The 23,281-nt window shown below is 36.1% G+C and overlaps 2 protein-coding genes across 3 annotated transcripts; both read right to left on the bottom strand.

Moving 5' to 3' along the window:
• Positions 1-2,326: 2,326 nt before the first annotated feature.
• On the bottom strand, positions 2,327-6,005 carry LOC113311101 (protein SMAX1-LIKE 3-like). Its single transcript, XM_026559952.1, has 3 exons — positions 4,456-6,005; positions 3,914-4,154; positions 2,327-3,812 (listed from the first exon to the last, which is right to left on the bottom strand). The coding sequence occupies exons 1-3, from the start codon at positions 5,667-5,669 to the stop codon at positions 2,637-2,639; spliced, it is 2,631 nt and encodes an 876-aa protein (XP_026415737.1). The 5' UTR covers positions 5,670-6,005; the 3' UTR covers positions 2,327-2,636.
• A 4,766-nt stretch (positions 6,006-10,771) lies between these two features.
• On the bottom strand, positions 10,772-18,969 carry LOC113313264 (protein TRANSPARENT TESTA 9-like). 2 transcript variants are annotated; one of them, XR_003341768.1, is made up of 20 exons: positions 18,729-18,969; positions 18,082-18,133; positions 17,925-18,001; positions 17,700-17,833; positions 17,425-17,521; positions 17,280-17,337; positions 16,499-16,607; positions 16,286-16,406; positions 15,993-16,179; positions 15,376-15,728; positions 14,962-15,050; positions 14,803-14,864; positions 13,636-13,698; positions 13,338-13,478; positions 12,878-12,983; positions 12,723-12,797; positions 12,561-12,610; positions 11,962-12,131; positions 11,711-11,877; positions 10,772-11,259 (listed from the first exon to the last, which is right to left on the bottom strand). XR_003341768.1 is itself a non-coding variant. In XM_026562011.1 (20 exons), exons 1-20 carry the CDS (start codon positions 18,797-18,799, stop codon positions 11,167-11,169), a joined length of 2,262 nt encoding a protein of 753 aa, XP_026417796.1. In that variant the 5' UTR covers positions 18,800-18,967; the 3' UTR covers positions 10,772-11,166. The 2 variants fall into 2 exon arrangements, 1 of the variants encoding a protein (XP_026417796.1); XM_026562011.1 differs by having other exon boundaries at positions 11,962-12,118; positions 18,729-18,967.
• Positions 18,970-23,281: the final 4,312 nt, after the last annotated feature.

Below are 23,281 nucleotides of genomic sequence, written 5' to 3' on the forward strand. Positions count from 1 at the left end.
TAGTGCACCCTTTTGATATTTCTTAAGGAAGATTTTGCTTTTCTCTTTCAAAAGGAGACTCTCCTTTGCAAAATTCTTACGTTATGAATCATATTCATATCATACCTTTAATATGGATTACCCTTTCCTTTCATTTTTTCACCCAAATAATATTTTGCTTTCACCACTAGATCGTATCCTTCGTACGAGGATCAACAAGTTTTTACTATGTCTGTTGCTTGATATACTTATATTTAGGATTGTGAAAAAAAGATTCGATTATCTTGCAATTTCAGCAGTAATTTTTTTTGGTAGACATGATAATTTTAGGGACCAAATAATTAAATATCTGTTGAGATTTTGGTTAATTTTTAGACACTTAAGCTAGGGGTGTAAATTCGGGCAGGCCGGGCCGCCCGACCCAAAAACTAAGACAGGTCGGGCAGGTCAGGCTTAATATTTGTGAGCCCGTAAACAAATTCAGGCCGGACAGGCCGGGCACAAGTAGATAATTTGCTACCCAAAGACCGCCCAAAGCCCACTTTTTATACGGGCAGGCCAGATCGGGCCGGACATGCCACTATTTTGATTTTTTTTTTTTTAAGTTTAAATTTTCAAATGAACGGTATTAAATACAATATCCTTTCCTTTCCAGCATCGCATGTGTAAATGATAGTATTATTTTATATTTAAATTACACTGACAAATTTTTAATTTTAGCCTATAATAACTAATTAATTAGAGTACAATAAACTTTCTAATAAGAAAATATATTACCATTAATGTTTTGAAAAGGTTAATTATAAGTAAAAAAAAATTATATATTTTATTTTTCTTGACACAAAATTGACAATTATAAAATGGTAACTTTTAAGTCTTTTTAAGAGGATATTAAATGATTAATGGCACATTGAAGGTTTTCAGGCCGGGCACCAGGCCGGGTATCAGGCCGGGCATCATAATTAATCGCAAAGCCCGAGACCGTCCAATAAATTAATCCAGTCCAGGTCGGGTGGCCCATGACGGGCCATAACAGGCTTTGGGCTACTTCGGGTACAGGCGGGTTCGGGCGGGTACAGGCAGGCCGAATATTTTCGGGTATTATTTACACCCCTAACTTAAGCATCGTCCGTGGCATTTAAGGAGCAAATGAATTGTTAATTAATCAAATGATAATATAATCATATCATGTTACATTTATTCTTTTTATTTTTCCTCTGGGGGGGACTAGAAACCATGTTTCGTTCTCCAAAAGAAAGAAACTAATGATTCACAAACATGGCTCATTATAATAGTATATACACTGTACACTGGTTGAATGGTTCTATTGCACGCTTATTGATCATTGAACTTCTCGAGAAAATTACATATATAGTCATCACATTCAGAAATTTGCAGACCCTGCATGAAGTCCTTTTGATTGACAGCCTTTCTCTAGATCCTAAAGGTAATAACTTCATCATAATGTAGGACAATTCAATGAACAAGAATGTTTATATTAAGTAAACTTAATTGGACAAAAAATAATTCCAACATAATTAGTACCTTTAAGCAAATCAAGAACTATATGGTCATTTCAAAAAAAAGACCTAGAACTATAGTATTCCAATACTAATTAAGTAGTTTTCTTTTTCTTAATGATCATGAACGAATTATTGGTTATACTGATCAATTAATAAGTCCCGGCCATGCATGCATGAGCATGACTGTGAAGAGGTAATATTTTATAACGTGCGTCCATTCCACTAGTTAGTAGTAAAACGGTAGTCCTCCAAAAAATAGGAGTCCTTGATGTTTCTCATGATCTCGCGTTCCAAGGACCAAGGGTGTACCGCATTCTGGGAGAAATGATTCTACTCTTATCCCAGCATGGTTTTATGAGGGGGAATGAAGCAAGCGAATTTTTTGAAGAGAACTATGCTTTTAAGATCCATAAAGATTCCAAGTTTAGAAGCTAGATGTGTAGTTCTTTAGCAACCAAAAAAATATATATATAAAAGAAATCTTTAGTTCTTTGGTGCCGTAATCCAGCCTCTCTCATATTAATTTCTCACATTCGGCGTTTTTCTTTCTGTAATTTTATACTTAAGCCTTATCGACATGCAAGTGAGATTTAAAATTCATACCTCCCACCAATCTCCAAGTATCTGGCTAACTCAACTAAGGAATAGCTAAATAATTTTTTAAGACATTCGAATAAAACATAGTTGACGTAGCCAACAAAAAAACTAAGTACAGTATAATGCCTTAGATTGCGTTAGAATTTATCCTGTTATGTAGGAAAATAAAAAAGAAAAAGAGGAAGATGTTGCTGAGATTTAACATGTAACAAGTGTCGGACACAATGGAAGCTCAAAGAACTAATTAGCAAAAAAGTACGTAGTAGAATTACACAAAGATGCGTGATGATGATAATATACATGTAGTTTCTACATGGTCTGTCTGTCTGTCTGATATATTTTTCTGTTTTTGTTTCAATATATCTCCACCCACACAAAATCACTAACCATCTAAGAATTGGTTTAGTAAATTAGTCAACAAACAACTGTCTCAAAAATAAAAAAGAAAAAAAGAGAGATTAATATCTAAAACTAAACCTGTTAATTTAAACTATTTCGGAAGCATATTTTTCTCTAAATATTAGTAATTTTTTGTGTTTAGCATTCCTGTAAATTGAAAATTATCGTTCTGTCAACGGCTTCCAGAAGACCGATATCATCCATAGATTGATCCATAGTTAGATCATCAAAGTTATCTTCTTCAGCTGATAAATTCAAGTCTAAGGATACACATGCACTAGGACTTTCTTCATTGCATTTATTATCGTCTTTCTCTTCGTCAGATGACTCACTCGATTTCTGCTTCACAGGAGGAGAACAAGCTCTTGATCTCGAACTAAACATTTCACAACTTAAAATGATGATAGCATCGTTTAGACATATTTCGTCACCATTCGAGTTCATTATTGTTCCCCTTTCAATTGCTCTTTTAATACCCAGCTGCGAACAATAATCAACTTGCTCTATATCTTCAACTAAGAAAACACGATGTGGATTACAACGAATTGCTTCAGCCAATCTCTCGAGAAAACTACAACTCGATTCATCTCTAGTTCTTTTGTTTCTTAGATCCTCTGTAGAATCGGCCCTTGTTGACGAAGAAAAACTACTAAGACCAAACGATATAAAATTGGTTTGGGAACCAAAAACAAGACTAGCAATTTCCCTAGCAATCTTTTCTTTACCTTCATTGTCAACACCTTGAAAGAAAAACCAAGTGTCTTCTTTTTTCTTGCTCTCTTCTAACTTTTCCTTTCTTCTTACCATGCCAGACCTACACTGAAGAATCGTGCTTGCAATTTCAGGAATTATATCTTTCTGCCATGGAACCTTTTGCTCTAATGTATTGCAAAGAGTCTTTAAATTCTCAGCATTGACTTCTTTGAACTTATGACAGTATTCCATCTCCATTGCTTCGCTAGAAGAAGCACGAGAACTTGGTCTAGTATTAGGACATGAGTTGGAAAATAGGAATGGTTTTGGATTCTCAGAGAGATACATTCTCAAATTTGGCTCTTCTTCCATGTTATCAGATATCCAATACCTATGTCCGCGCAATGGTTGTTTTGGTTCTGCCACAACTGGCCAAGTTGCTTCACGGGCTAGGTGCAAGTTTCGGTAATGTTGATCAAAAGAAGAAATAGTAGTAGATGATGAAGGAGATATAATGGAAGAAAAAGTTATGGCTTTTTCATGAGTTGGATGGTTTTGTTTGTGTACTACACTACAGATTGAATTCCATTTCTTGCATAAATCACTTACTTGGAGAGATTCCTGTTAGAAAGAACAAAAACACAATAGATATAAGTTTCATTTGTTAATATTAAGGTAGAATTAATTGGGATATATATATATATATGATCAGATCATTTTACCTGATCTTTGCTTGAAACTCTTTTGTTTTCTTCCTTGTACTGTTGGAGCCATGAAGGTAAGCTTGAGGTGGTAGAACAAGTAGGGGAGTCATGATTATTTGTTAATAAAGTTCGTGCTTCAGTGTGAAACTTAACCGAGCAGTCGGCACAACAAGTTAACTGCTTTTCAACTCCACTTTCAAGTAGAGACCAACCAGACATATCTCCAATTCTCTTGCTTCTAAATGAACTTTCTAAATCACTGTTTGAGAAGAAAAAAACATTATATAATTAGGAATGAATAATTCAAAAAGAAAGGAAACAGTAAGTTTGAAATATTAGCTCAGAAGAAAATCTAAGCAAAAGAAAACATATCTCTAGTGTTAAAACTTTTCATATATAGTTTTGATCATCAAAATACTATCCTTCTTTACATTATAAGGAAGGATCAAAAAGAGTTAAAATTCTATGAGAAGATATAACAAAACAAAAATTAATGAAAAAACTTGATAATACTGATAAATTTGAACTTTCAAAAAAAAAAAAGATTCAGGTGAATTTACCTGTCAGAGTTGAGACTTAAACCCAAACTTCCAGTTGGAATTGTAAGAGGATGGAGACCCCAAACAGTCTCTAAAGAAGGATGACCTAACCTACATCTCATATAGGTCTGAAAAGTTGCAATACCCATAAGACATATCCTTCCATTATCACCATTTCCACACACCAATCTTCCAAGTTCCATGATCATGTGTTCGACAGGACAATAATACTTTCTTACTTGATCACCAGAACTAGCTGTAAATTCAGCAGCCCATTTAAGATCCCCTAAATACAAAACGGCTCCTCTTCCCATGCAACTCTTTAAATGAGAGCTAACTTCTCCAATTTTGTATTCAACTTCTTCTTTAGAAAGATGCCCGAATGAGAAAAGTGGAAAACTTATAAACTGGATATCTCTTACAGCTTCAGGAACATCACCTGTATCAACTTTATCCATCACTCCTTTAACTACACATTCAGCACTAGCAAGACATTCTCCTACGATCACAGTATTTCTCCTTCTTCTACTTATCAAAGTTTCCAAAACACTCGCAACATCTTCACTCCTTACCTGATCCAAAGATCTAGGTTTGTTAATTTTCATTCCCAAATGACAACCGAAAGGAGGAGATTGTTGTGAAACACTATTTCCAAGAACTAGAAGATTGTTATTGCTTTCCTTGGGTTTACTACTAACAGTTGTAGGACTACTTTGAGAGCAAATCTCCAAGGCTACAGCTTGTTCAACATTACTTTTTACTTGGGTACTTGAGAAACCAGCTTCTCTCATGACTCTACTAACACTCGGGTCATCTAAGATTGAAATAATAAGTTGCTCAATCTCAACTTTCACAGCTAAGAGTGGTTGTTGCTGGTTTTCAATTGAACCACGACGTTGCTGAGCTTGTGCGCGTTTGAAAGCAGCCACTAACGCATTGGAAAGAGATGGGTGGTGTGAGTGGGGACCTAACATAGGGCTAGAAGTTGAAGCTGGGAGTCGGTTGAGCGCAACATTGAAGCAAAGTTCAAGAGCTTTGCACTGAAGTGGATGGGAGTGGGACTGCAGACAAGCCGTACGGAGAAGACCAGTAGAGGAGGCAAGCATGGTGTTTGCTACATGAAGAGGAGTAACTTGAGCATGACCTCGTCTCCGGGCAAGAGTTACGGCTTGTTTTACAACTGTTGCAGCGTCTGTAGTTAGTGCTTGTTGCACTGTACAGCTTCCTGCTCTCATATTTGCAATTGCTGCAGTAATAATAGTGGTAGGAAGTGGAGATTGAATGGTGGTTGTGGAAGTGGTATCTAGGAAGAGTTCTATACTTTAAAGGAATTTCATTTGATACTATTTATGTAAGAAACCAAGAGTGTGGACTAAGTAATATCTATAGATTGGAAGTCAAGTTTATCTGTATTGAAGTATGATTTGAAAGGAGGGAAAGAGATGGGCGAATTAGGTGGATATGAGGTGAGTAACTGAAGAAGAAGATATGTGCGTGATGTTTTTATGGGAAGAGTAGAGAGGTCTGTGCTTTTCTTGTAAGTGAGGGAAAATATGAAGTCCCAAAGTCGATTTTGTAGTGGAAAGTGGAATGCATGTGCTGACAAAGCAGAGGACTAATGAAGCAGTATCAAAGGCAACTCAGCTTTGCCTCTCTCACTCTTTTCCTCTAAACATAATCCACAACAGAATGAATAGATCGATAAAGATAGGTGGGGTCTCCCTCTTTCTCTCCTTTATAGTTTATACCAAATTCTAAGTATAGTTAAGCCGTTAAGGTACTACTAATGACCCTGTAACTTCATCTATTCTCTCCCTCTGGGTGTGTACTAAAGAGAATAATCCCATCTATTCTCTTCAGCTTTTTCTTGCATCTCCCTCCAATCTGTCACGTATCATCAGAATATTTAGTAGATTAATTATACTTACCTTAGACTAAAAAGAAAGAGGGGGAGAGACCAACTTCTCGAGTTCACTTCTTTCTTTTCCTTCTTTCTCCACCAATTCCGAGGGACTGAAAAGAAATGCGGACCATCTGTCTGAAAGAAAGAACGAATTGGGAACTGTGTACGTTGTTCCTTATGGACTCATCAAACACAAGGAATAAAGGGTTCGATTTTGCTTATGGCTCACAAACTTCACACTTTAGTTTTGCATGAAAATGATCAAACTCACTCTAAATTCTTATGACATACCAAAATTGTTAAATATATCTCTGCCTATGATCCATCTATTTTAATTCCATAAAGTTCAGCTTTATGAACATTTCATATTCTCTCCCTTTATTTTCAAAACTATGAAAAACCCAATCGATTCCCAAGTGGCTGGAATGTGAAAATACATTCACGTAAAGAAAGATATACTACTAACTAGTACATCATTTTGTTGTATTGGAACAAGAAAGAACTCAACTCTGTTCTGTCCATGCAGATAAAATAATATACACTCAGAAGACACAATTACATGATGTCCACATGCATGCACATTGAATTATACCATAACACCTAATTAATTAGGTTTAAATTTGATGTGTATAATCAAATTTCAATATCATGAACACTACTAGAATTTGAAAACAATAATTCAGAAAAAGAAAAAAAAAATAGATAAAGAAATCAAAGTAAAGTTAACGCGTTGTTGTTGGATAAAATACATCATTTCTCATACAATTAGCTAATTATGCACCCTACCAAAAGTAATAGCAATATTAATAAAACATGCAAATATGTACATAAATCAATTAGGGTATTATTACGGGTAGGAAAAAGGGGGACAAATGGTCGGAACATCCAGGTTCCAAAGTGGGATCCCAATCTAAAGAACCCACTCTAAAGAAAATATATAAACAAACCTAAGGAAATAAGAACACTTTAACATAAAAATTATCTATATGTTTGACTAAGGTAAGTTCAAGATTTTTTTTTTCCATTTTTTTTATCTGCTTAATCGCAGCAACTCAGGCTGTTACAGAAATATCTACACCATTCCTGAAGAGATTACTACAGTGGAAATCTTGAGTATATGGCATTTCAATACTACAGGACAGGTTCTACAGGAGGTCTATACTCTTCTCTATCACCAGTGGTTAAATGGGAACCTCTCTTAGCTAAAATGTCAGCAGAGGAGATCTCATATCTGCAGTTGTTGTACTATAAGGCCCAAGAGCCTCCAATCCTCCATATACACTCCACCTTGACAGAACCATCCAAGTAAAACTTCTTTTCCTGAAGTTCACTTGTCTAACGATATCAATTTTCACCTCCTCTCAGTGTTCAGATATATTTTAATCTTGCTGGTATGATTTAATGTACAGTCAACTAAAAAAAAGACCCATTTCTAATCTAAAACATGTGCGGCAATGCATAATTTAATTGGTTAACAAGGAGATAAATAGACTATATAACCACCCCGTGTGCCAAATAGAATCAGTAAACCTCTGAACAATTGGAAAAGTTAAATGATGGGAACACCCAATTATGAACTACCCCTCATCAATCAGGATATATATATGGTCGTCTAAACACATCAATATGCACCATGCATGCACAAGGTCCAGAATGTACTTTCAGCCAACTCTTGTACGCGCATAAGAATATTCGGTCTCACCACAGTAGAAATTAAATATACTGTAGAAAATGAGTTGGGTTTAGCTCTAGGTATATCAAAGAGTTTGATATGGTCCAATAAACTATTCATAGGTGATAAATTACGGTTTACCTCGAGGTCTATGGCTGAGCTTGATATGGTCCACATAAATTGATCCGTCTTCTTCTTCTTTAGCATGCCTTTGCATAGAAAGGAGAGCTCCACCACTGCTACTACCACCACCAACTACTATCTGTTGGTGGTGGTGTAAAAGAACACCTAAAAACTGTAAAACAAAGTAAAAAGAAATTCCTTTACGCAAGAAGCGAGAGATTTTTTTTCCCTCTCTTCATTCTTCAATCATCTTCAACTTTTGAATTGCTTCTTAAAAGACACACAATAATCCATACATTATCACGAGTCCCCACAACAAATCAGTGTGTACTCCAAATACTACTTTCATTCCCCAATTAAACGGATAAGTTAATCTCATAAAGAAAAGATGAAATGAAGACAACATTACTGAATTTGAAGAAAAACAAAGTTGGGCAATCACCCCAAAAGATGAGAGTCTTCTTCTTGAAGAGCCCAAGTAACAAAACACTTAGCCGTACATTGTGAATAAGCTTTATTATCATATAGTTGAGAATAATCCCAACCTTCAACTTACACAAAACATTGTGCTTGTCCGGGTCATTTATTCCAAACACTATATCCAATTAATCAGATATGCAGAGTACAGTAGAACTAACCCAGTTCCTTAAACAATGTCAATAATAATCACTATAGTTGGAAATCTATTTGTATTGTTCTCGATCAAATGATGCAGTGGCTTTCATGGTGTTCATGTATTATGTGTATATATCATCTGCCCCTGTGTGTATATATCATCTAACTTAGCATTTAGTTTAACTGTTTAAATAATGAAACTCATATAAATCATGTTTTACGGAAAACCTTCTGAATGGAGGCACATTGATGATCATGCAGATAGTACTCCTTAAAGACGATGATGATAAAAACAGAAGTACTCCATGTGCTTTCATTCTTCTTTCTAAGTAGGGAAGGAATTAGTCTTTCATAGTCTCAGTCAAAAAGCTAGTAAGTAATCTTCCACAGTTCCACTGGTCTTAAAAGAGAGATATAAAGGAGAAGGGCAGCAAATAATTTGAAGCCAAAGAAAGCACTGTGAGTGCTGCTAGAAAAAGAGTGTTTGAATGAAAAAAGAGAGAGGAAAACCAAAAAACAGTTTGAAGACTCGATTTTAAGAAAACCTAAAAACTGTACTTACTACATTTGTATACAGAAAGCCTGAATACTAGAGAGAATAATAAAAATGAGATGTTATTCTTCTTCTTTATGCTTTCAACATCAAGACTTTCAATTTCATATATGGGGGCTAACTTTGTGTTGATCCACCACCAAATGAGGATTAACACTACTAATTTCTTCTATCATTTCTTTCTCTTAAAGTAATTAAAAGCACTCTAATCAACAAATGCAAAATAAAGAAAAGGAAAAAGAGAAAAGAAAAGAAAAGCATCATTAAAAAGCAAAATATGGCATTATCTGCTAAAAAGTGTTGCTCATTTTAATGTTTTCAAGGCTTTCAAAATTACTAAGCATCTTTAGATTTATGTGTGGCCATGTGAGCAAAAGCAATATCTTTGAAGAGACTCTAAATTCTTAATAAACCCATCAAACAAAAGAGAGGAGAATGTATAGTTAGTGTTGTATTAGTGTTTGGTTGTCCATACTTTCAGGTCTAAAAGAAAGAAAGAAAGGAAAAGTCTCTATAACTTTGATATGACAGCTTTGTTGATGTAAAGGCAATGGAATTACGTACCATACACTTCTCTTTCCTCTCTTAAAAAGCTTACATTATTTAAACTCTCTTCGTCTTTTTTAATTTAACTCGGCCCAGTGAATTCAACTTGTGTTTGTATCGGCAGTTTTGTAAAAGCTAATAAGTAGCAAGAATAATCAAAGATTCATCCCTGTATATGTGAAGTATACAACATACTAAAGTACAAACATATATAGATGCATATAGATTTGCAGACGCATAACAGAGTACAACATTTAATGATTCCAAACCAAATAGTTAGATTCCATTTCAGTTTATTTATCAACAAAAAAACACCTAAATACTAATTTTTGGCATGCACCTGCTTTGACAGTCTCTACAGCCTTTGACTTCGTAGTACAATGATCCGTTTCATTAACTGTAATTAATACCTCAACAAGCACATACATAGATGCTTCTCAGCATGCCACACAGAGAATGGTTCCTTATTCTGCCGACTCACACACTAGATTTGGCCTTTGGGATAAGACAGTTCCACGTAATAGTAGAGGATAACAACTAGGATTGTCCACAGTATTAGTTTTCCTACTGCTTCTGATAACTAATGCTTCTATAGAATCTATACCACTAAGCAACTAATTCTGAAAACCATAATCCCTACCAAATTAGGATAGTTCCAGAGAACAGTTTCTGGTTGTTTGTTGCCCGTGTCATTTGTAAATTGAGTTTCAGCTATTCAGTGTATCAGGCTTTTGTTTTACTTTTGCATTCTGTCAAGCTGTGACATCTAGCCTCACTTCTCTTTGTGGTACGCATAATATTATATGGAAACTATGTTTTACTCAATATTGCTAACGGCAAGTTAATGGTTAGACGTTAGTACATCAAGTGTTGTCAGTATCTAAAGCATTCCAGAAGTTACGTCCACTAAAGAGTTACAATTCCATTTAATTTCAACTGGGACCTTAAACCCTAAGTTTTATTTTGACAAAGAATACTTGGACAAGACATGTTTGTTTAATTACATAGTTGAATGTATCACAAATGAATAACAGAATAAAAGTTATGATACATCTCAAAGGTAAATACAGCTACAACTTGCTAAACAATGATCCATACTGAAAACATGAAACAAAATTTTGCGTGCAGGTTTACGCACCTTATTAATCTGACGAGTTCTTGGGAGAATAGTTCTGGAGAAATGGAGCAAGCAATCGCTCGACTGAGGACCGTTGTTTGTCGAGCTCCCTTTGGGTCAACAACAAAGCAGAATCACAAATCTCAGTGGTTTGAAATGCAAGGGTCCATCTTCCATCCACCACATTATTGGCGCCAGTAAAATCATTTGCTCCAGCTTTTTTTTGCATGGACTCTTGGATCAAACTCTCTTATCCGTAGATGCAACCATGTTGAGTGCTCATCATCTATCCTTGGCTGTTGAATAAAACAAAATCCAAAACAGTTATATACAAACATGTTAAAGCTGCAACACCGAAGTACAATAACTTGAGAACATTGGGGAAATCAATTGCACTGAGAAGCGACATATCCATTCCAATTTTGTGTGTAGCTTATCAAATTCATTTGTATCCATCAGACTTCTATCCCAAGTTTACCACATATACAATGCTGTTCTAAGAACTACCACTGAACTTGCTTTCTTATCCCTAAAAATCTGGCATCTTACATCTTCTCTAACATTTTTTCCAGCATTCAAATCAAACTAATTGCAGACAAACGCAGAAACGTGAAAATCCGTATGTAATGACCAATCTTGCTTTGCATGAAATATATGTGAAACAACACTTGTTCTCAGACTATAAATTTGTAGCAGATGAGCTGCATTTATGTTATATACTAAGTGCCACCACAGAAAACAACTTACACTCAACCCAGCCAGCGGAGCAACAGCAATTACAACGCCCTCATCACTATCTAAGGAAAGTTTCTCCGCGAGAAGTAACTTTCCAAATATTCCTTTTGCCACAGGTATCAAGTAAACATCCTTCACTTCCCTTTTCGAAAAGGCAATTTTGCAAGGAATACCTGGACCTGAGTAATTCTCAAAAACAGTTAATACTTAAAAGAATGATCATATGATGCACCTATAGTACATTAGAAGCAACAAAGACAAACCTAATCCAGTCCGAGTTCCATAAGTTGCAGAATGAATATCTATACCATCTTCCTTATCTAGAGTACCCTTCAAAGCACTTCTTAGTTGATTCATGTGTTCTTCTTGAGTATCTCTTTTAAAAATGATGGCCTCGAAGTGATGCCAAAGTACAAAAACCTGAAACTCGATCCTTTTTAGAAATTCATGTAATCAATATATGACAAGAAACTCTTCGATGCAATAAACAAGGACAAAACCAGTATGAATCAATGCGGACCAAAACAAATCCTCAAATTAATCTGCTAGGTCAGGTTTTTTCCTGGATGCATAAACCAGATGTTACTCTTACAGTAAGGAATAAGTAAAGTACAAGGGTTGACCTATCAAGTTTTGCTGAAGGAATAAAATAAAAACAGAAGTCGTTGCCTGGTTAAGGTGGTGGAACTATTGCAAAGTGTAAGCAATTGAAACTATGCTCTGAGAGTAAGTTATCTTTTGTGGAATTGTAATTGGGAATGCATCTGTGCAACGGGATAAAAGTATACAACACATGGACACTAAATTCACTGTTGTGCACTATGGAATGGGAACATATTAAAGGTAAATATAGTATACATACCTTGACTGCATCAACCATCCTTTGCCAAGCATGAGAGGAAGACGTACTACCTGCCATACAAAGAAAAAATTTATTGAGTGCGTTGATAAAGTTGAGCTAGAAATCCAGCAATTAGATCAGGAAAAAGACATCAAAAGCGAACCAAATATGGCATATGCTGACCTTCAGGTAAATGGTCATGTGTGGAAACCTCAAGGGTGAGAAAAGGATCTTTCAACCCTGATGACTCCGCCAAAGCTACAACGACATTACGACGTTAAAAACAATGTTTCCAACAATGTTCAGTTGAATTTTGCAGTTCGCAAACTACTAAATACCTCTCGTACACTTTAGCCATTCGATTTCTACAGTGGTTGGGATATAATCAGACCAGCACCCATTGAGCTCTTGCGCAAGTCCTTCCCTGGACTGTTCATATGAAACCTACAATGTAAATTTTGTTGACCTTCAGCAACACCGAAAACTCAAACGAGTACATTTAAGGGCCAGACAGCTTGTCCTGGTGCATCAATAATTTTATTTCTATTTTCTTTCGTCTAGTTCTGAGTTGATCCATGACAATATGTACTAATGAATGAAAAGATGAGCTGTATATCCAAGACAGCCTCTGCTTCCGTGTTCTCAAAATCAGAACTCATCAAAGTTTCTCTCTTTCTCTTCCCTTATTCTTCACATGTAGAGGGTATGCAAACATTCCAACTCATCAAGTGTACCTATCTTTACTCATCAAAAAGATTGATAGAATATGTACGCATCTCAAACTAGTTCATGCCTTACATTAAAAAGATCGATATCATGCTCTGTGAACTTTGTATCGTGGTATCTTAGTAGCTTCCCGAGAACCCACCCTATGTGCCACCGTGTTGATATCGAGAATGGTGGCTGGCTCACCAAAACCCTCAACAGTGCAGTCAAAATCTGTAAGATAGCATGCAAGCTAATCAGGGGTTGAAGATCAAAAGAAGAACATATCAGGACAGCCAAAAAGAAAAATATGCTGGGTTGAGAATGAAATAATTGTGCAGACAAAAAGTTAACAATGAACATATTTAACATGACTTGTGGTGTTGAATACCTTAGGCATGTGTGTGGCAAAGATATTACCATCCATCGCACGTTGAAGCAAATTGTTAGAAGACTGCGGTGAGAGATGACAACTATATCTTATGAATAAAGTGGTGAAATCTTAAGAGCTACATCTACCTTTTCAATTCTCAAACTGAAAGAAACCAGCAATTTACTTATTGTCAACAATCTGAATTTTCATCATATAAGATATTAATTTATCCAAATGAGGTTAATCCAGAGCCAAAGACTTGTCAACGGAAAGAATTCCTTAATAAGGTAAAAATCACTTTGAGCAAAGAGCAGTTCTTGCTGACTTGGACTTGGCAACCAAGATAAGGATCTACGGCCTACATCCCTCAAATGGATCTCATATAAATAAAAGGTATATTACTGTTTTTATCACAAAAATTGAGATATCTAATTGATTACATGCAAGCAATTAGGGCTGCACAAACCCGACTCAACCCACCGACCCAACCCACACCCGCCTGAAATTACCCACACCCGACCCAACCCACCTAGGAGCGGGTCGATTATGGGTCACAACATCAAAACCCATAGTATTGTGGGTCGACTATGGGTCAAAGCTTCCCTCACCCGACCCAACCCACCCACCTAAATATTTCTTAGTTAATATTAACCCTTGGATTACCTATCCTGGATGAATCACAGCCGTTGAAATAGTGATATATAATGCCTAAACCTAAATCGCTAACTTCACTTCAGTCTTCACTTCTTCAATCACTTCCTTGAATAGTCTTTTATCTTTTGAGCTTCGAACAATTGAACTCATTTCTTGTAATTTGTATGCACTTTGCAACTTTGCACCAACTTCTTACTTCTCTGGATTATAATTATCATTTGTTTACACTTGACTTGGGGTCAGTTCTTTAATTGTCATCTGTAAGAGTTTTAGGTAAGTCTGTAACTTTTCTTTTTTTGATGCAATGTAACTGTAATGTGTATTTTACAGTGGGTAACCCACCACCCACCCGACCCAACCCATTGTAATGTGGGTCGGGTGAAAACCGACCCATTGTTATGTTGGGTTGGTTGTGGGTGACAACTTCTGCTACCCACCATCAGTGGGTTGGGTGGTGGGTGAGGCCAAACCCGACCCAAACCGACCCATGTGCAGCCCTACAAGCAATTGAAAATGCAAAACGCTATATACCATCTCTTGCCCCGTATTCTTATCAGCAAATCCCAAAATAGATGATAGTGAACTATCAAGATCTGCAATCATTTCAAATAAGAATCAAAGATCACATTGGACAACCCCTTCTTAACTAAGTACTAAGGAAATTTATCAAAAAAATAAAGAGAGAATTACCTTTGTGTTCGGATAAAATAATCAAAAACATTAGGAATGCAAGCAATATACTGATATTTTCAGATAGAATTAACGAAAGTATTCCGTTCCTGCGAATGAACAAATTCCTAATAAGAAATAAGACAAGAGGTATTTCTTATAATTTATCAACTAAATTGCATCGGTGCTTGCTTCTAAAATTTCCAGAAAATTTGTTATATTCCACAATGCTGTTAATTTCGGTCTCAAAACTGATAAGGTCATAGGCGGATACATGAAAGGGGTTAAACACACTCAAACATCTAACTAATGCTTAGCAACTCAATTCAGGTGACAATGATAAGTGCTCATCAGTTTCATCATTCAGCTATATTGCTATTACATATCAATAAACACAAATCATATAAGATATGCTCACAGAAAATGTATACTAACCTCTCAACTGAAAATTTATCCAGCAGACAGCTGGAGGAACCAGTGCGACAGGATATGTACTCTGATAGTATCCCAAATAGATTGGTCTTGCTTATGTTTTCTGCTCCTTCAGCCTCAAGAAAAGGAACTACGACTTCTTTAATGTCGATTAAATACTCAGCGAAGTGATTAACAGTGTCTACATTAATCATTGCGCCCTCATCACTGTCACCCTTCTCAATAGTACTTCTCGCAAATGAGAACATATAAGAACATAAGAGAGCAATTGCAACAGAATTAACCAGCTCTCTTCCATCAACAACTTGAAGAAGACGACAAATTACGCACAGAGATGTGATCGAAGATTGTGAGCCCTTGAAATAACAAAATAAAAGATATTTTTGAGCACATTAACTGTAAGAACGGATGAAATACATTCAGCTATTGTATGTGAACAGCATAGATAAAAAGAAGCTATATAACAATAGTACCCAGATAGACATAGACACACATAATTTCCAAGATTCCATGTGTAAACAGAGCAAACATCCAGAAAGTGGAGTATCCATGTTACGCGGAAAAGAAGAGATACATTCCATCTAATACTTAAGTTTTATACATAAAAAGCATGAACTTACGAAGTTCTCACTCGATTGCAGCGGTAGCAAAGCTGGTAAAACTAATGATCTGAAAATGTTTTCAATCATCAATCTACTTAAACCGGGCTGACCAATTTTGAGTATATCGTTAAAGTAATAAAGATCATTTACAACTAAATCAGTTCCCATCTGCAGCTGATTCCGTATCTCACGCGTGCAAGAATCCCTACATCAAAGTAAACTGGTGCTTGAGATAGAATCTGATTAACTTGAGCCCAATATTCTATCCACCAAAGAACATCTAGTCCTCTACGATATTAAAGGAGGCATACATTGTAGTTCTTACAAGGGAATCGAAATGGAGGCATTGGTCCCTTAAGTGTAGCACCAAATCTGAGAAATATTCTGAGGCTGGAGGAGTCGTTAAAAATGCTAATACCATATCATCGCAGGCTGCACAAGTGAAGAATAGATCTCCAAGGTTTACAACAGACATATATGTTCAATGGACAAAGAATTACAAGACCACAACACAAGACCCATACCATTGTAAACATTGAGGGTTACTGCACGTATTGCTATCTGAATCATCTTTTCTTCATTGCGTGCGAATTTAAGTGCCTCACTGTACAATGGGAATGAGACTACCATATCCTAGCAGTTGGAATAGAAAGGAAAAAAACTTGTGAATCACTCTCAACCAGGGCAACAAAATGATGCATAATTTAGAAGCATAATATTATATGAGAACTGGATTTCTAAGAAGTTCTAATTTCCTAAATTACCTCCACAACAAACTTTAGAGAATACTCTTAAAAGGCCATTGAACGTGCCATTTGGTATAATATAAACACTAAAATAAAAGTTATGCACCTAAGCTAGACAGACCAAATGTTCATAAAAAAGTAACTTTGTGAAGGCTGGCTGCCCAGTCTTAACAAGGACAATATTTAAGTCATAAATCTGAAGCCTGGTGCTTCAAATGTTAGCTAGTATGCTAAACAGTCACTTATATACCTGCTTAACCTTATATTTTCTTTCTTCCCTCCTCAAATCTCTCACAGCAAGCCTAGCTATCCCCTTCAGTACAGCATATTATGACTTCCCTAAGCCCAACTTCATGTTGGGTAGAGCTTGGATGGAGGCCTCCAACGTTGGTGGGGACAGCTCCCAATATACGATAACTTAATATTAATTCTCACAATCACATCCCTTACCCCAGATTTTACAAAACAATAATGTACAAACTAGTTATGAAGTTATAGAATCAGATACAACATTGTGAAAAGCGTACATGTAAGTATGTAACATCAGAGTTCCGCCTACCTCTTCGACGTTCACGAGAAGATATATAGTCTCTCTATTTAGTTTTCCGCTAACTGTTCTAATAAAAGGAATAGAAACAGAACTAGTAAGAGACCAAGTTAGAACCAAAAGAGAAGAAAATTTAACGAAACGGCAGCATCACAACCTTAAAAATGATGCAAAATAGGAAGCCAAATCCCCAGTGTCAAACTTAAACGGGTAGAGAATGATGTTGTTGATATATCCGTTGCTAAAACAATAGTCTGCAGGATATAGAAGTGTTATATAACCTACTCATGAACAATAGACCAAGAAGTCAATGTTGACCAAATGAAGAAAAAAGATATAATGACAGCAGGGTAAAGCAAACATGGAAAATGTAGAAAGTAATAATGGTAATAAAAAAAAAAGGTAGCAGGAAATTAAATGGTAGCATCTTACAAATTGAATTCTCACTCTCCAAATTTTGGATCAATATGCTTAAATAGTGAAGCAATTGCACCTCAATGCTGGAATTTCTACTGATCTTTATTAAACGAAGAAACTCTGCTAAAATTTGATATTCCATGAAACATCTGTCACCAGATGAATGATTATTGTCATCAAATTATAACAAGGAAAATTGGATAAATTTCCTCAATCAACTTTAGAAAGATAAGCTCTTACTCGAAAATTGATGCGTCGTTTTGGTCTCCATAAGTAACTATTTCTACAATTGCCCCCAACATATCCATGACAGAGTCCTGAGCAGGAAACAAGAAGAGTTATCGTGAAACTCGTACTTCAGCACACAAGATGAAACTTCAAAAGTAAACACGGTTACCTTATTGAGCTTGTTCACAACTTTGATCTCTTGCAGTTCACCAATTATGTACCTACATAGGCAGGGAAATAACCAGGAATTTTCATAAGACTAACACCAATAACTGTTGATAACAGAAAGAGCATTATCCAAAAAGAAGCTAAGAAAGACATCATAAAATCACAAACTCCTATAGCATATCCAAAATGTCGAGTCAATAATAACTACTACATGAAGCCTTAGTTATACATCTTAAGAATGGTATCCTGAACCTCCTTCGACCGCTATTATAGTTTTTGCCAACAAATTCAAAGTGCTGCAACTACATCCATATGAGCAATGCTATTAGACCTAAGGATTTTTCCCGACTGTCATGAGAACATATTAGGTTAATAACAAAAAGAGCATTCATGCACCAAGCAAACACAACTTGATTTGTGGCAGCAATTTGTCAAAACATACAGTGGCCATGAGTTGGAAAAGATGGTTTCGGGAATCAGAAAAAATTCTCCGCCTAAATTGATGTAATACAGAAAAATAAATAATATAAACCCTAATTCAGATATTCATGAGAATTATCGAAAACCAAACGATCCAACATAAGATGGATTCGGAACCCTAGAACTGAAATTAGGGAAAGAAACTAATAATTGAAATTTGCTACATACTTGAAGTGTTCCAGAGAGAAACGATCGGTTGATCGCCAAAAGGCTACCCATGAAGATCGATCGAATGACATTGGAGACAGAGAGGAGTTTGGTGAAGTGTTGATACAAAAAAATAAAAAACTAAGTGAATATTTGTAGATCACGCTTATAAAGTAGTCGTTGTTGCCGCTACTGGGCAGTTTGGTTGAATTCTATCTGGATCGATAAAAAGCAGTCAAAGTTATCACTGTTGCATATGACTCCGTGACTCCGTTAAGTTCTTGGAATAATGATCGGTACTTCAGCTAAAATGGAATTCAAACTATTCAAATCTAACTGCTTGCGAGCCGGTTAGGATCCTAATTTTTGTTAGCATATTCCCAAACCGTCTAGGCCTAACCCAATAGCGCCGCAAGTTGAACGGTCAGAGAACCCACCCCACCATTCAACGGTGGATACTATTCACCCTTAATCCCCTTTAAAACTCTAAATTATATGAGCCCAATGTAGAACGGTGATCAAAACTCCCCATTTAGTTAAGAACGATTTTTTGGGGCCATGGTTTTTTTTTGGACCATGATTTTATTTTGGGTAGAGGCATTAGAAGTAATTTTAGGTCACCCCATATCTAGTTATTTATTTAATACCTAATCTACCCTCTTAATTAATTTTAGGTTATGATTAGTGAATGATTTGGTTAAAAACAATTAGTGAGATTAAATCAAAAGATGGGTTTATTATTAGTTGAGTAAATTATTGAGAGAGTAGAGTTAGAGAAGATGAAGGAGAAAAACATGGAAAATAAAAAAAAATTCCAATTCACTAAGTTTGAGTATTCAAATGATGAAAACTCATCTGATTCTTCATCTCCATCCTCTCATAGAATATTTGTTAATCTTCAAAATGATCCGGATTTGAATTGGATTTTGAATAGTTCGGTTACTTTATATGAAGAACAATTAACCGAACTCATCTGAAGTTGTAGTTCGGTTGCCCCGTGAGATGAACAAGTAACCGAACTCATCTGAAAGTGTAGTTCGGTTACTTGTTCCAAACACGCAGGTTACCGAACTCTCAAATAATAGAATTTCTAGGAGTTACAGCGTTATGTTCGGTTGGTTTTCAACTAACCGTACTTTGGTGTACAAAGTTCGGTGGGTTCGCAAACTGCATGCACTTTTGATCTAACCGAACTTTACGTAATATAAGAGTATATAAGTTTACAAAGTTCGGTTCGTTCGCAAACTTGAACCTAACAGCTAACCAACCGAACTCTGAGTTCGGTTTCTGCGATAAAATTGTGAAGTTACCGAACTTAACAAACAAAGAAAATGTGAAGTTCCAGCGTCTATTGGCTAAGTTCGGTTACTTTGTAGTTTTAAAAGTTTTCGCGAACAAACCGAACTCTATTGGCTAAGTTCGGTTATTTTGGAACTCAACATAGTGGCCACAACAACACAGTTCGGTTAGACTGGATTTATTTTTTTTCGATTCTAAGGGTGGAGTTCGTTTACTTTGTAGTTTTAAAATTTTTTGCGAAACAACAGAACAGAGAGTTCGGTGATTTAGTTTTAAATCCAATAGAACCGAACTGTTCTTCGTGTTCTTCATTTTCAAGAAGTTCGGTTAATAAACTAGGATTTTTTGGAAAATCGGCCTAACCGAACATGGCTTTGTAACTCCTATTAAAACCCTATTTTGATGATTTCTATTCGATTGAAACAATCAAAATCAAATTAAAGTGAAGGGTTTGTTGGAAAATACCTCCGGAGTGGTCCCATGGCAGAATCAGGTTACGACTGGCGTCTTTTATACTCGATAAAATTATTATGTAACTGAACTTAATTGTGATTGCATTGATGTTGTTACATTTCTTAAATAGGCGGTGGCGGTGGTGGAGGGAGGAGGTGGTGGTGGTAATCGGTGGTTGGTGGTGGTGATAATCGAAGGTGGTGGTGGTGGTAATCGACGGTGGTGGTGGTGGTAATCGGTGGTTGGTGGTGGTGATAATCGGAGGTGGTGGTGGTGGTGGGAGGAGGTGGTGGTTATATATATAGGTGGTTATTAGGTTGGTTTTAAATTAAATTAGGTTAAGGGTAGGTTAGTCATTTCAACATTTTAGGACACCCCTTATCACTATAGGGAAGGTGGTCTAATAAAACCATGGTCCCCTCAAAAAAACCATGGTCCCTAAAAAATCATTCTTAGTTAAGAGTATACAATGCCAATTTTTAATTTTGCTCGAACCCACGATTCCTCAAACTTCTTTTCTCACTAAAATTCCAAACTTCTCATATTTTTCCGAGGAAAAAAAACGGGTAGCTAGCTTAGCTGGTCATCCTCGTTCCTCAAAGGTTTGATGCGTTCCATGAAGTCCCAGGTTTAAGTCCCCGATGGCGTAATATTACAGAATTTGACATGGTAGGTAGAGTTAGTTTGCCCCCCTTGCGACATAATCAGCCCATATCCACTTCGGCTTCCTTTTTTTTTAATAGGAAATAAGACACATTAAGAGCTTAAACTTTAATTTACATTGTAGGATCATAATCTCGCAGCAATAATATCTCAACGAAATTATCAACAACACAACACAACAGCGTCGCAGAACAATTTCAGAAACGATATAATAAACGACGTCAGCTATAATCATGAGAAAGATATGATGGTCCTGCGAAAATTAGAGAGTTTGCGAGATTAACATTTGTAAGGTTGCGAGAATATCACAAGCCATATCCGAAAATAAAGGACAGATTAGCTATCATCCACTATGTATTTCCTTATAAATAGTCGTTCAGTTGTAAAGGAGGAGAGAGATCTTTTTTGAGTCAGAAACAAGTAAATAGGAGAGAGAAAATCTAGAGCAGTGGTTATTCTTGATTCCTTTATCTTTTCTTGTAAGATTGTTCAAAGATTCATCAATAAAATTAAGATTATTAATCTAAAATGAGTTGAGTGTTAATGAAATCATATGAGGGGTGTAGTGTAGGATTTCCTGCAACTACATAATGGCGCTAGAAACAGGGACATGAAGATCGAAAGTTGAAGATTGTTGTTGAGATTGTTCAAATCAAGAAAGTGATTAATATAAATCAGTGAACCAGTTAAAAGAAAAATGATTAGAGTCAATGAAAATGACAAAAGATTGGAGTGTAATATGATAACAAAAACAATGATTGATGAGTTCCATGAAAACATCAAAGGAAGAATACATAAACGAAAAGGAAGGAAGGTTATGGCAGTAGAAAAGACATCATCCTTGAAAGATTAGGAAAAACAAAAAATCACATTCATGGCGGCAGAAATACCAAAAGAAAATTTGAACCATACATCTCCATTGGTCATTACAGTGCCTATTACGCGAAAAGAGAAGAGGACAACAACAAAATCCACGGAAGAATGAATATTGAACAGAACTTTAGTCGATACAGGAAGTTCAGTGGATATAATATTTTATCATGCATTCAGGGGAATGGGATTTAAAGATGAAGAAATGTCCAGTTCAACATATCTTCTTCATGGCTTTGGAAAATCCACAACAAAACCTAAAGGTATGAATTCCACTAGGAGAGATCGAAACGCATGTGACACTATGCATGGTGGATATGGAATCGCCATATAATATGTCGCTAGGAAGACCATGGATACATGCGATAAAAGCTATAGTATCAACGTTACATCAATGTATTAAATTCCCCACACCGAATGGAATAGGTAAAATTAAAGGAGATGTTGACAATACGAAATTATGACATCAAACTGAAGTAAAGCATTATGATGGACAAGCAAAAAGGAAAAAAATTCGTAGAAAGTTGGCAAAGAAATAAGAAGAATTTAGAGTATACATGATAAGGGCAAAAGAAGGCAGGGGAATACCCAGCGAAATTTCGGAAGAAGGAGAAGGACTTGTGAAAACAATAAAAGAACCAACACCAATGGGAGAATCCGAGTCCAGTTACACTGCCTCAGAAGCAACAAAAGAAGTAAACGTTAAGACTATGGAAGAACCTCTAATATTGAGAATTGGAACCAAGATGGATGTAGAAGAAGAAGAAAGAACTGTTAACCTTTTGCGAGATTATAAAGACGTTTTCGCAGGGAGCATGGATGAGATACCGGGAATAGATCCATCAATTGCATGTCACAAATTGGAGATTAACAAGAATGCGAGACCATTTAAACAAACAATAAGAAAAATCGCAACAATATACCATTCCCAAATAGAAGAAGAACTACAGAAAATGCTTGATGCAGGAATTATAAGAGAAGCTAAATACCCAGAATGGATAGAGAATATGGTCATTGTCCCAAAGAAAAACAAAGGAATAAGGATTTGCATAGATTTCACTGATTTAAACAAAGCTTGTCCTAAAGATAGTTTTTCGTTACCAGATATTCCTCAAATGGTGGAATCCGCAGCGGGAAATGATAGGGTATCGTCTTTAGATGGGTACAAAGGGTACAACCAAATCCCTCTCGCTGAAGAAGATCAAGAACATACTGCTTTCTTCGCTCCTAGAGGTTTATACTGTTACACGAAAATGCCATTTGGTTTGCGAAATGAGGGAGCGACATAC

This window comes from Papaver somniferum, chromosome 9 (assembly GCF_003573695.1).
Source record: "Papaver somniferum cultivar HN1 chromosome 9, ASM357369v1, whole genome shotgun sequence".
NCBI lineage: Eukaryota > Viridiplantae > Streptophyta > Magnoliopsida > Ranunculales > Papaveraceae > Papaver > Papaver somniferum.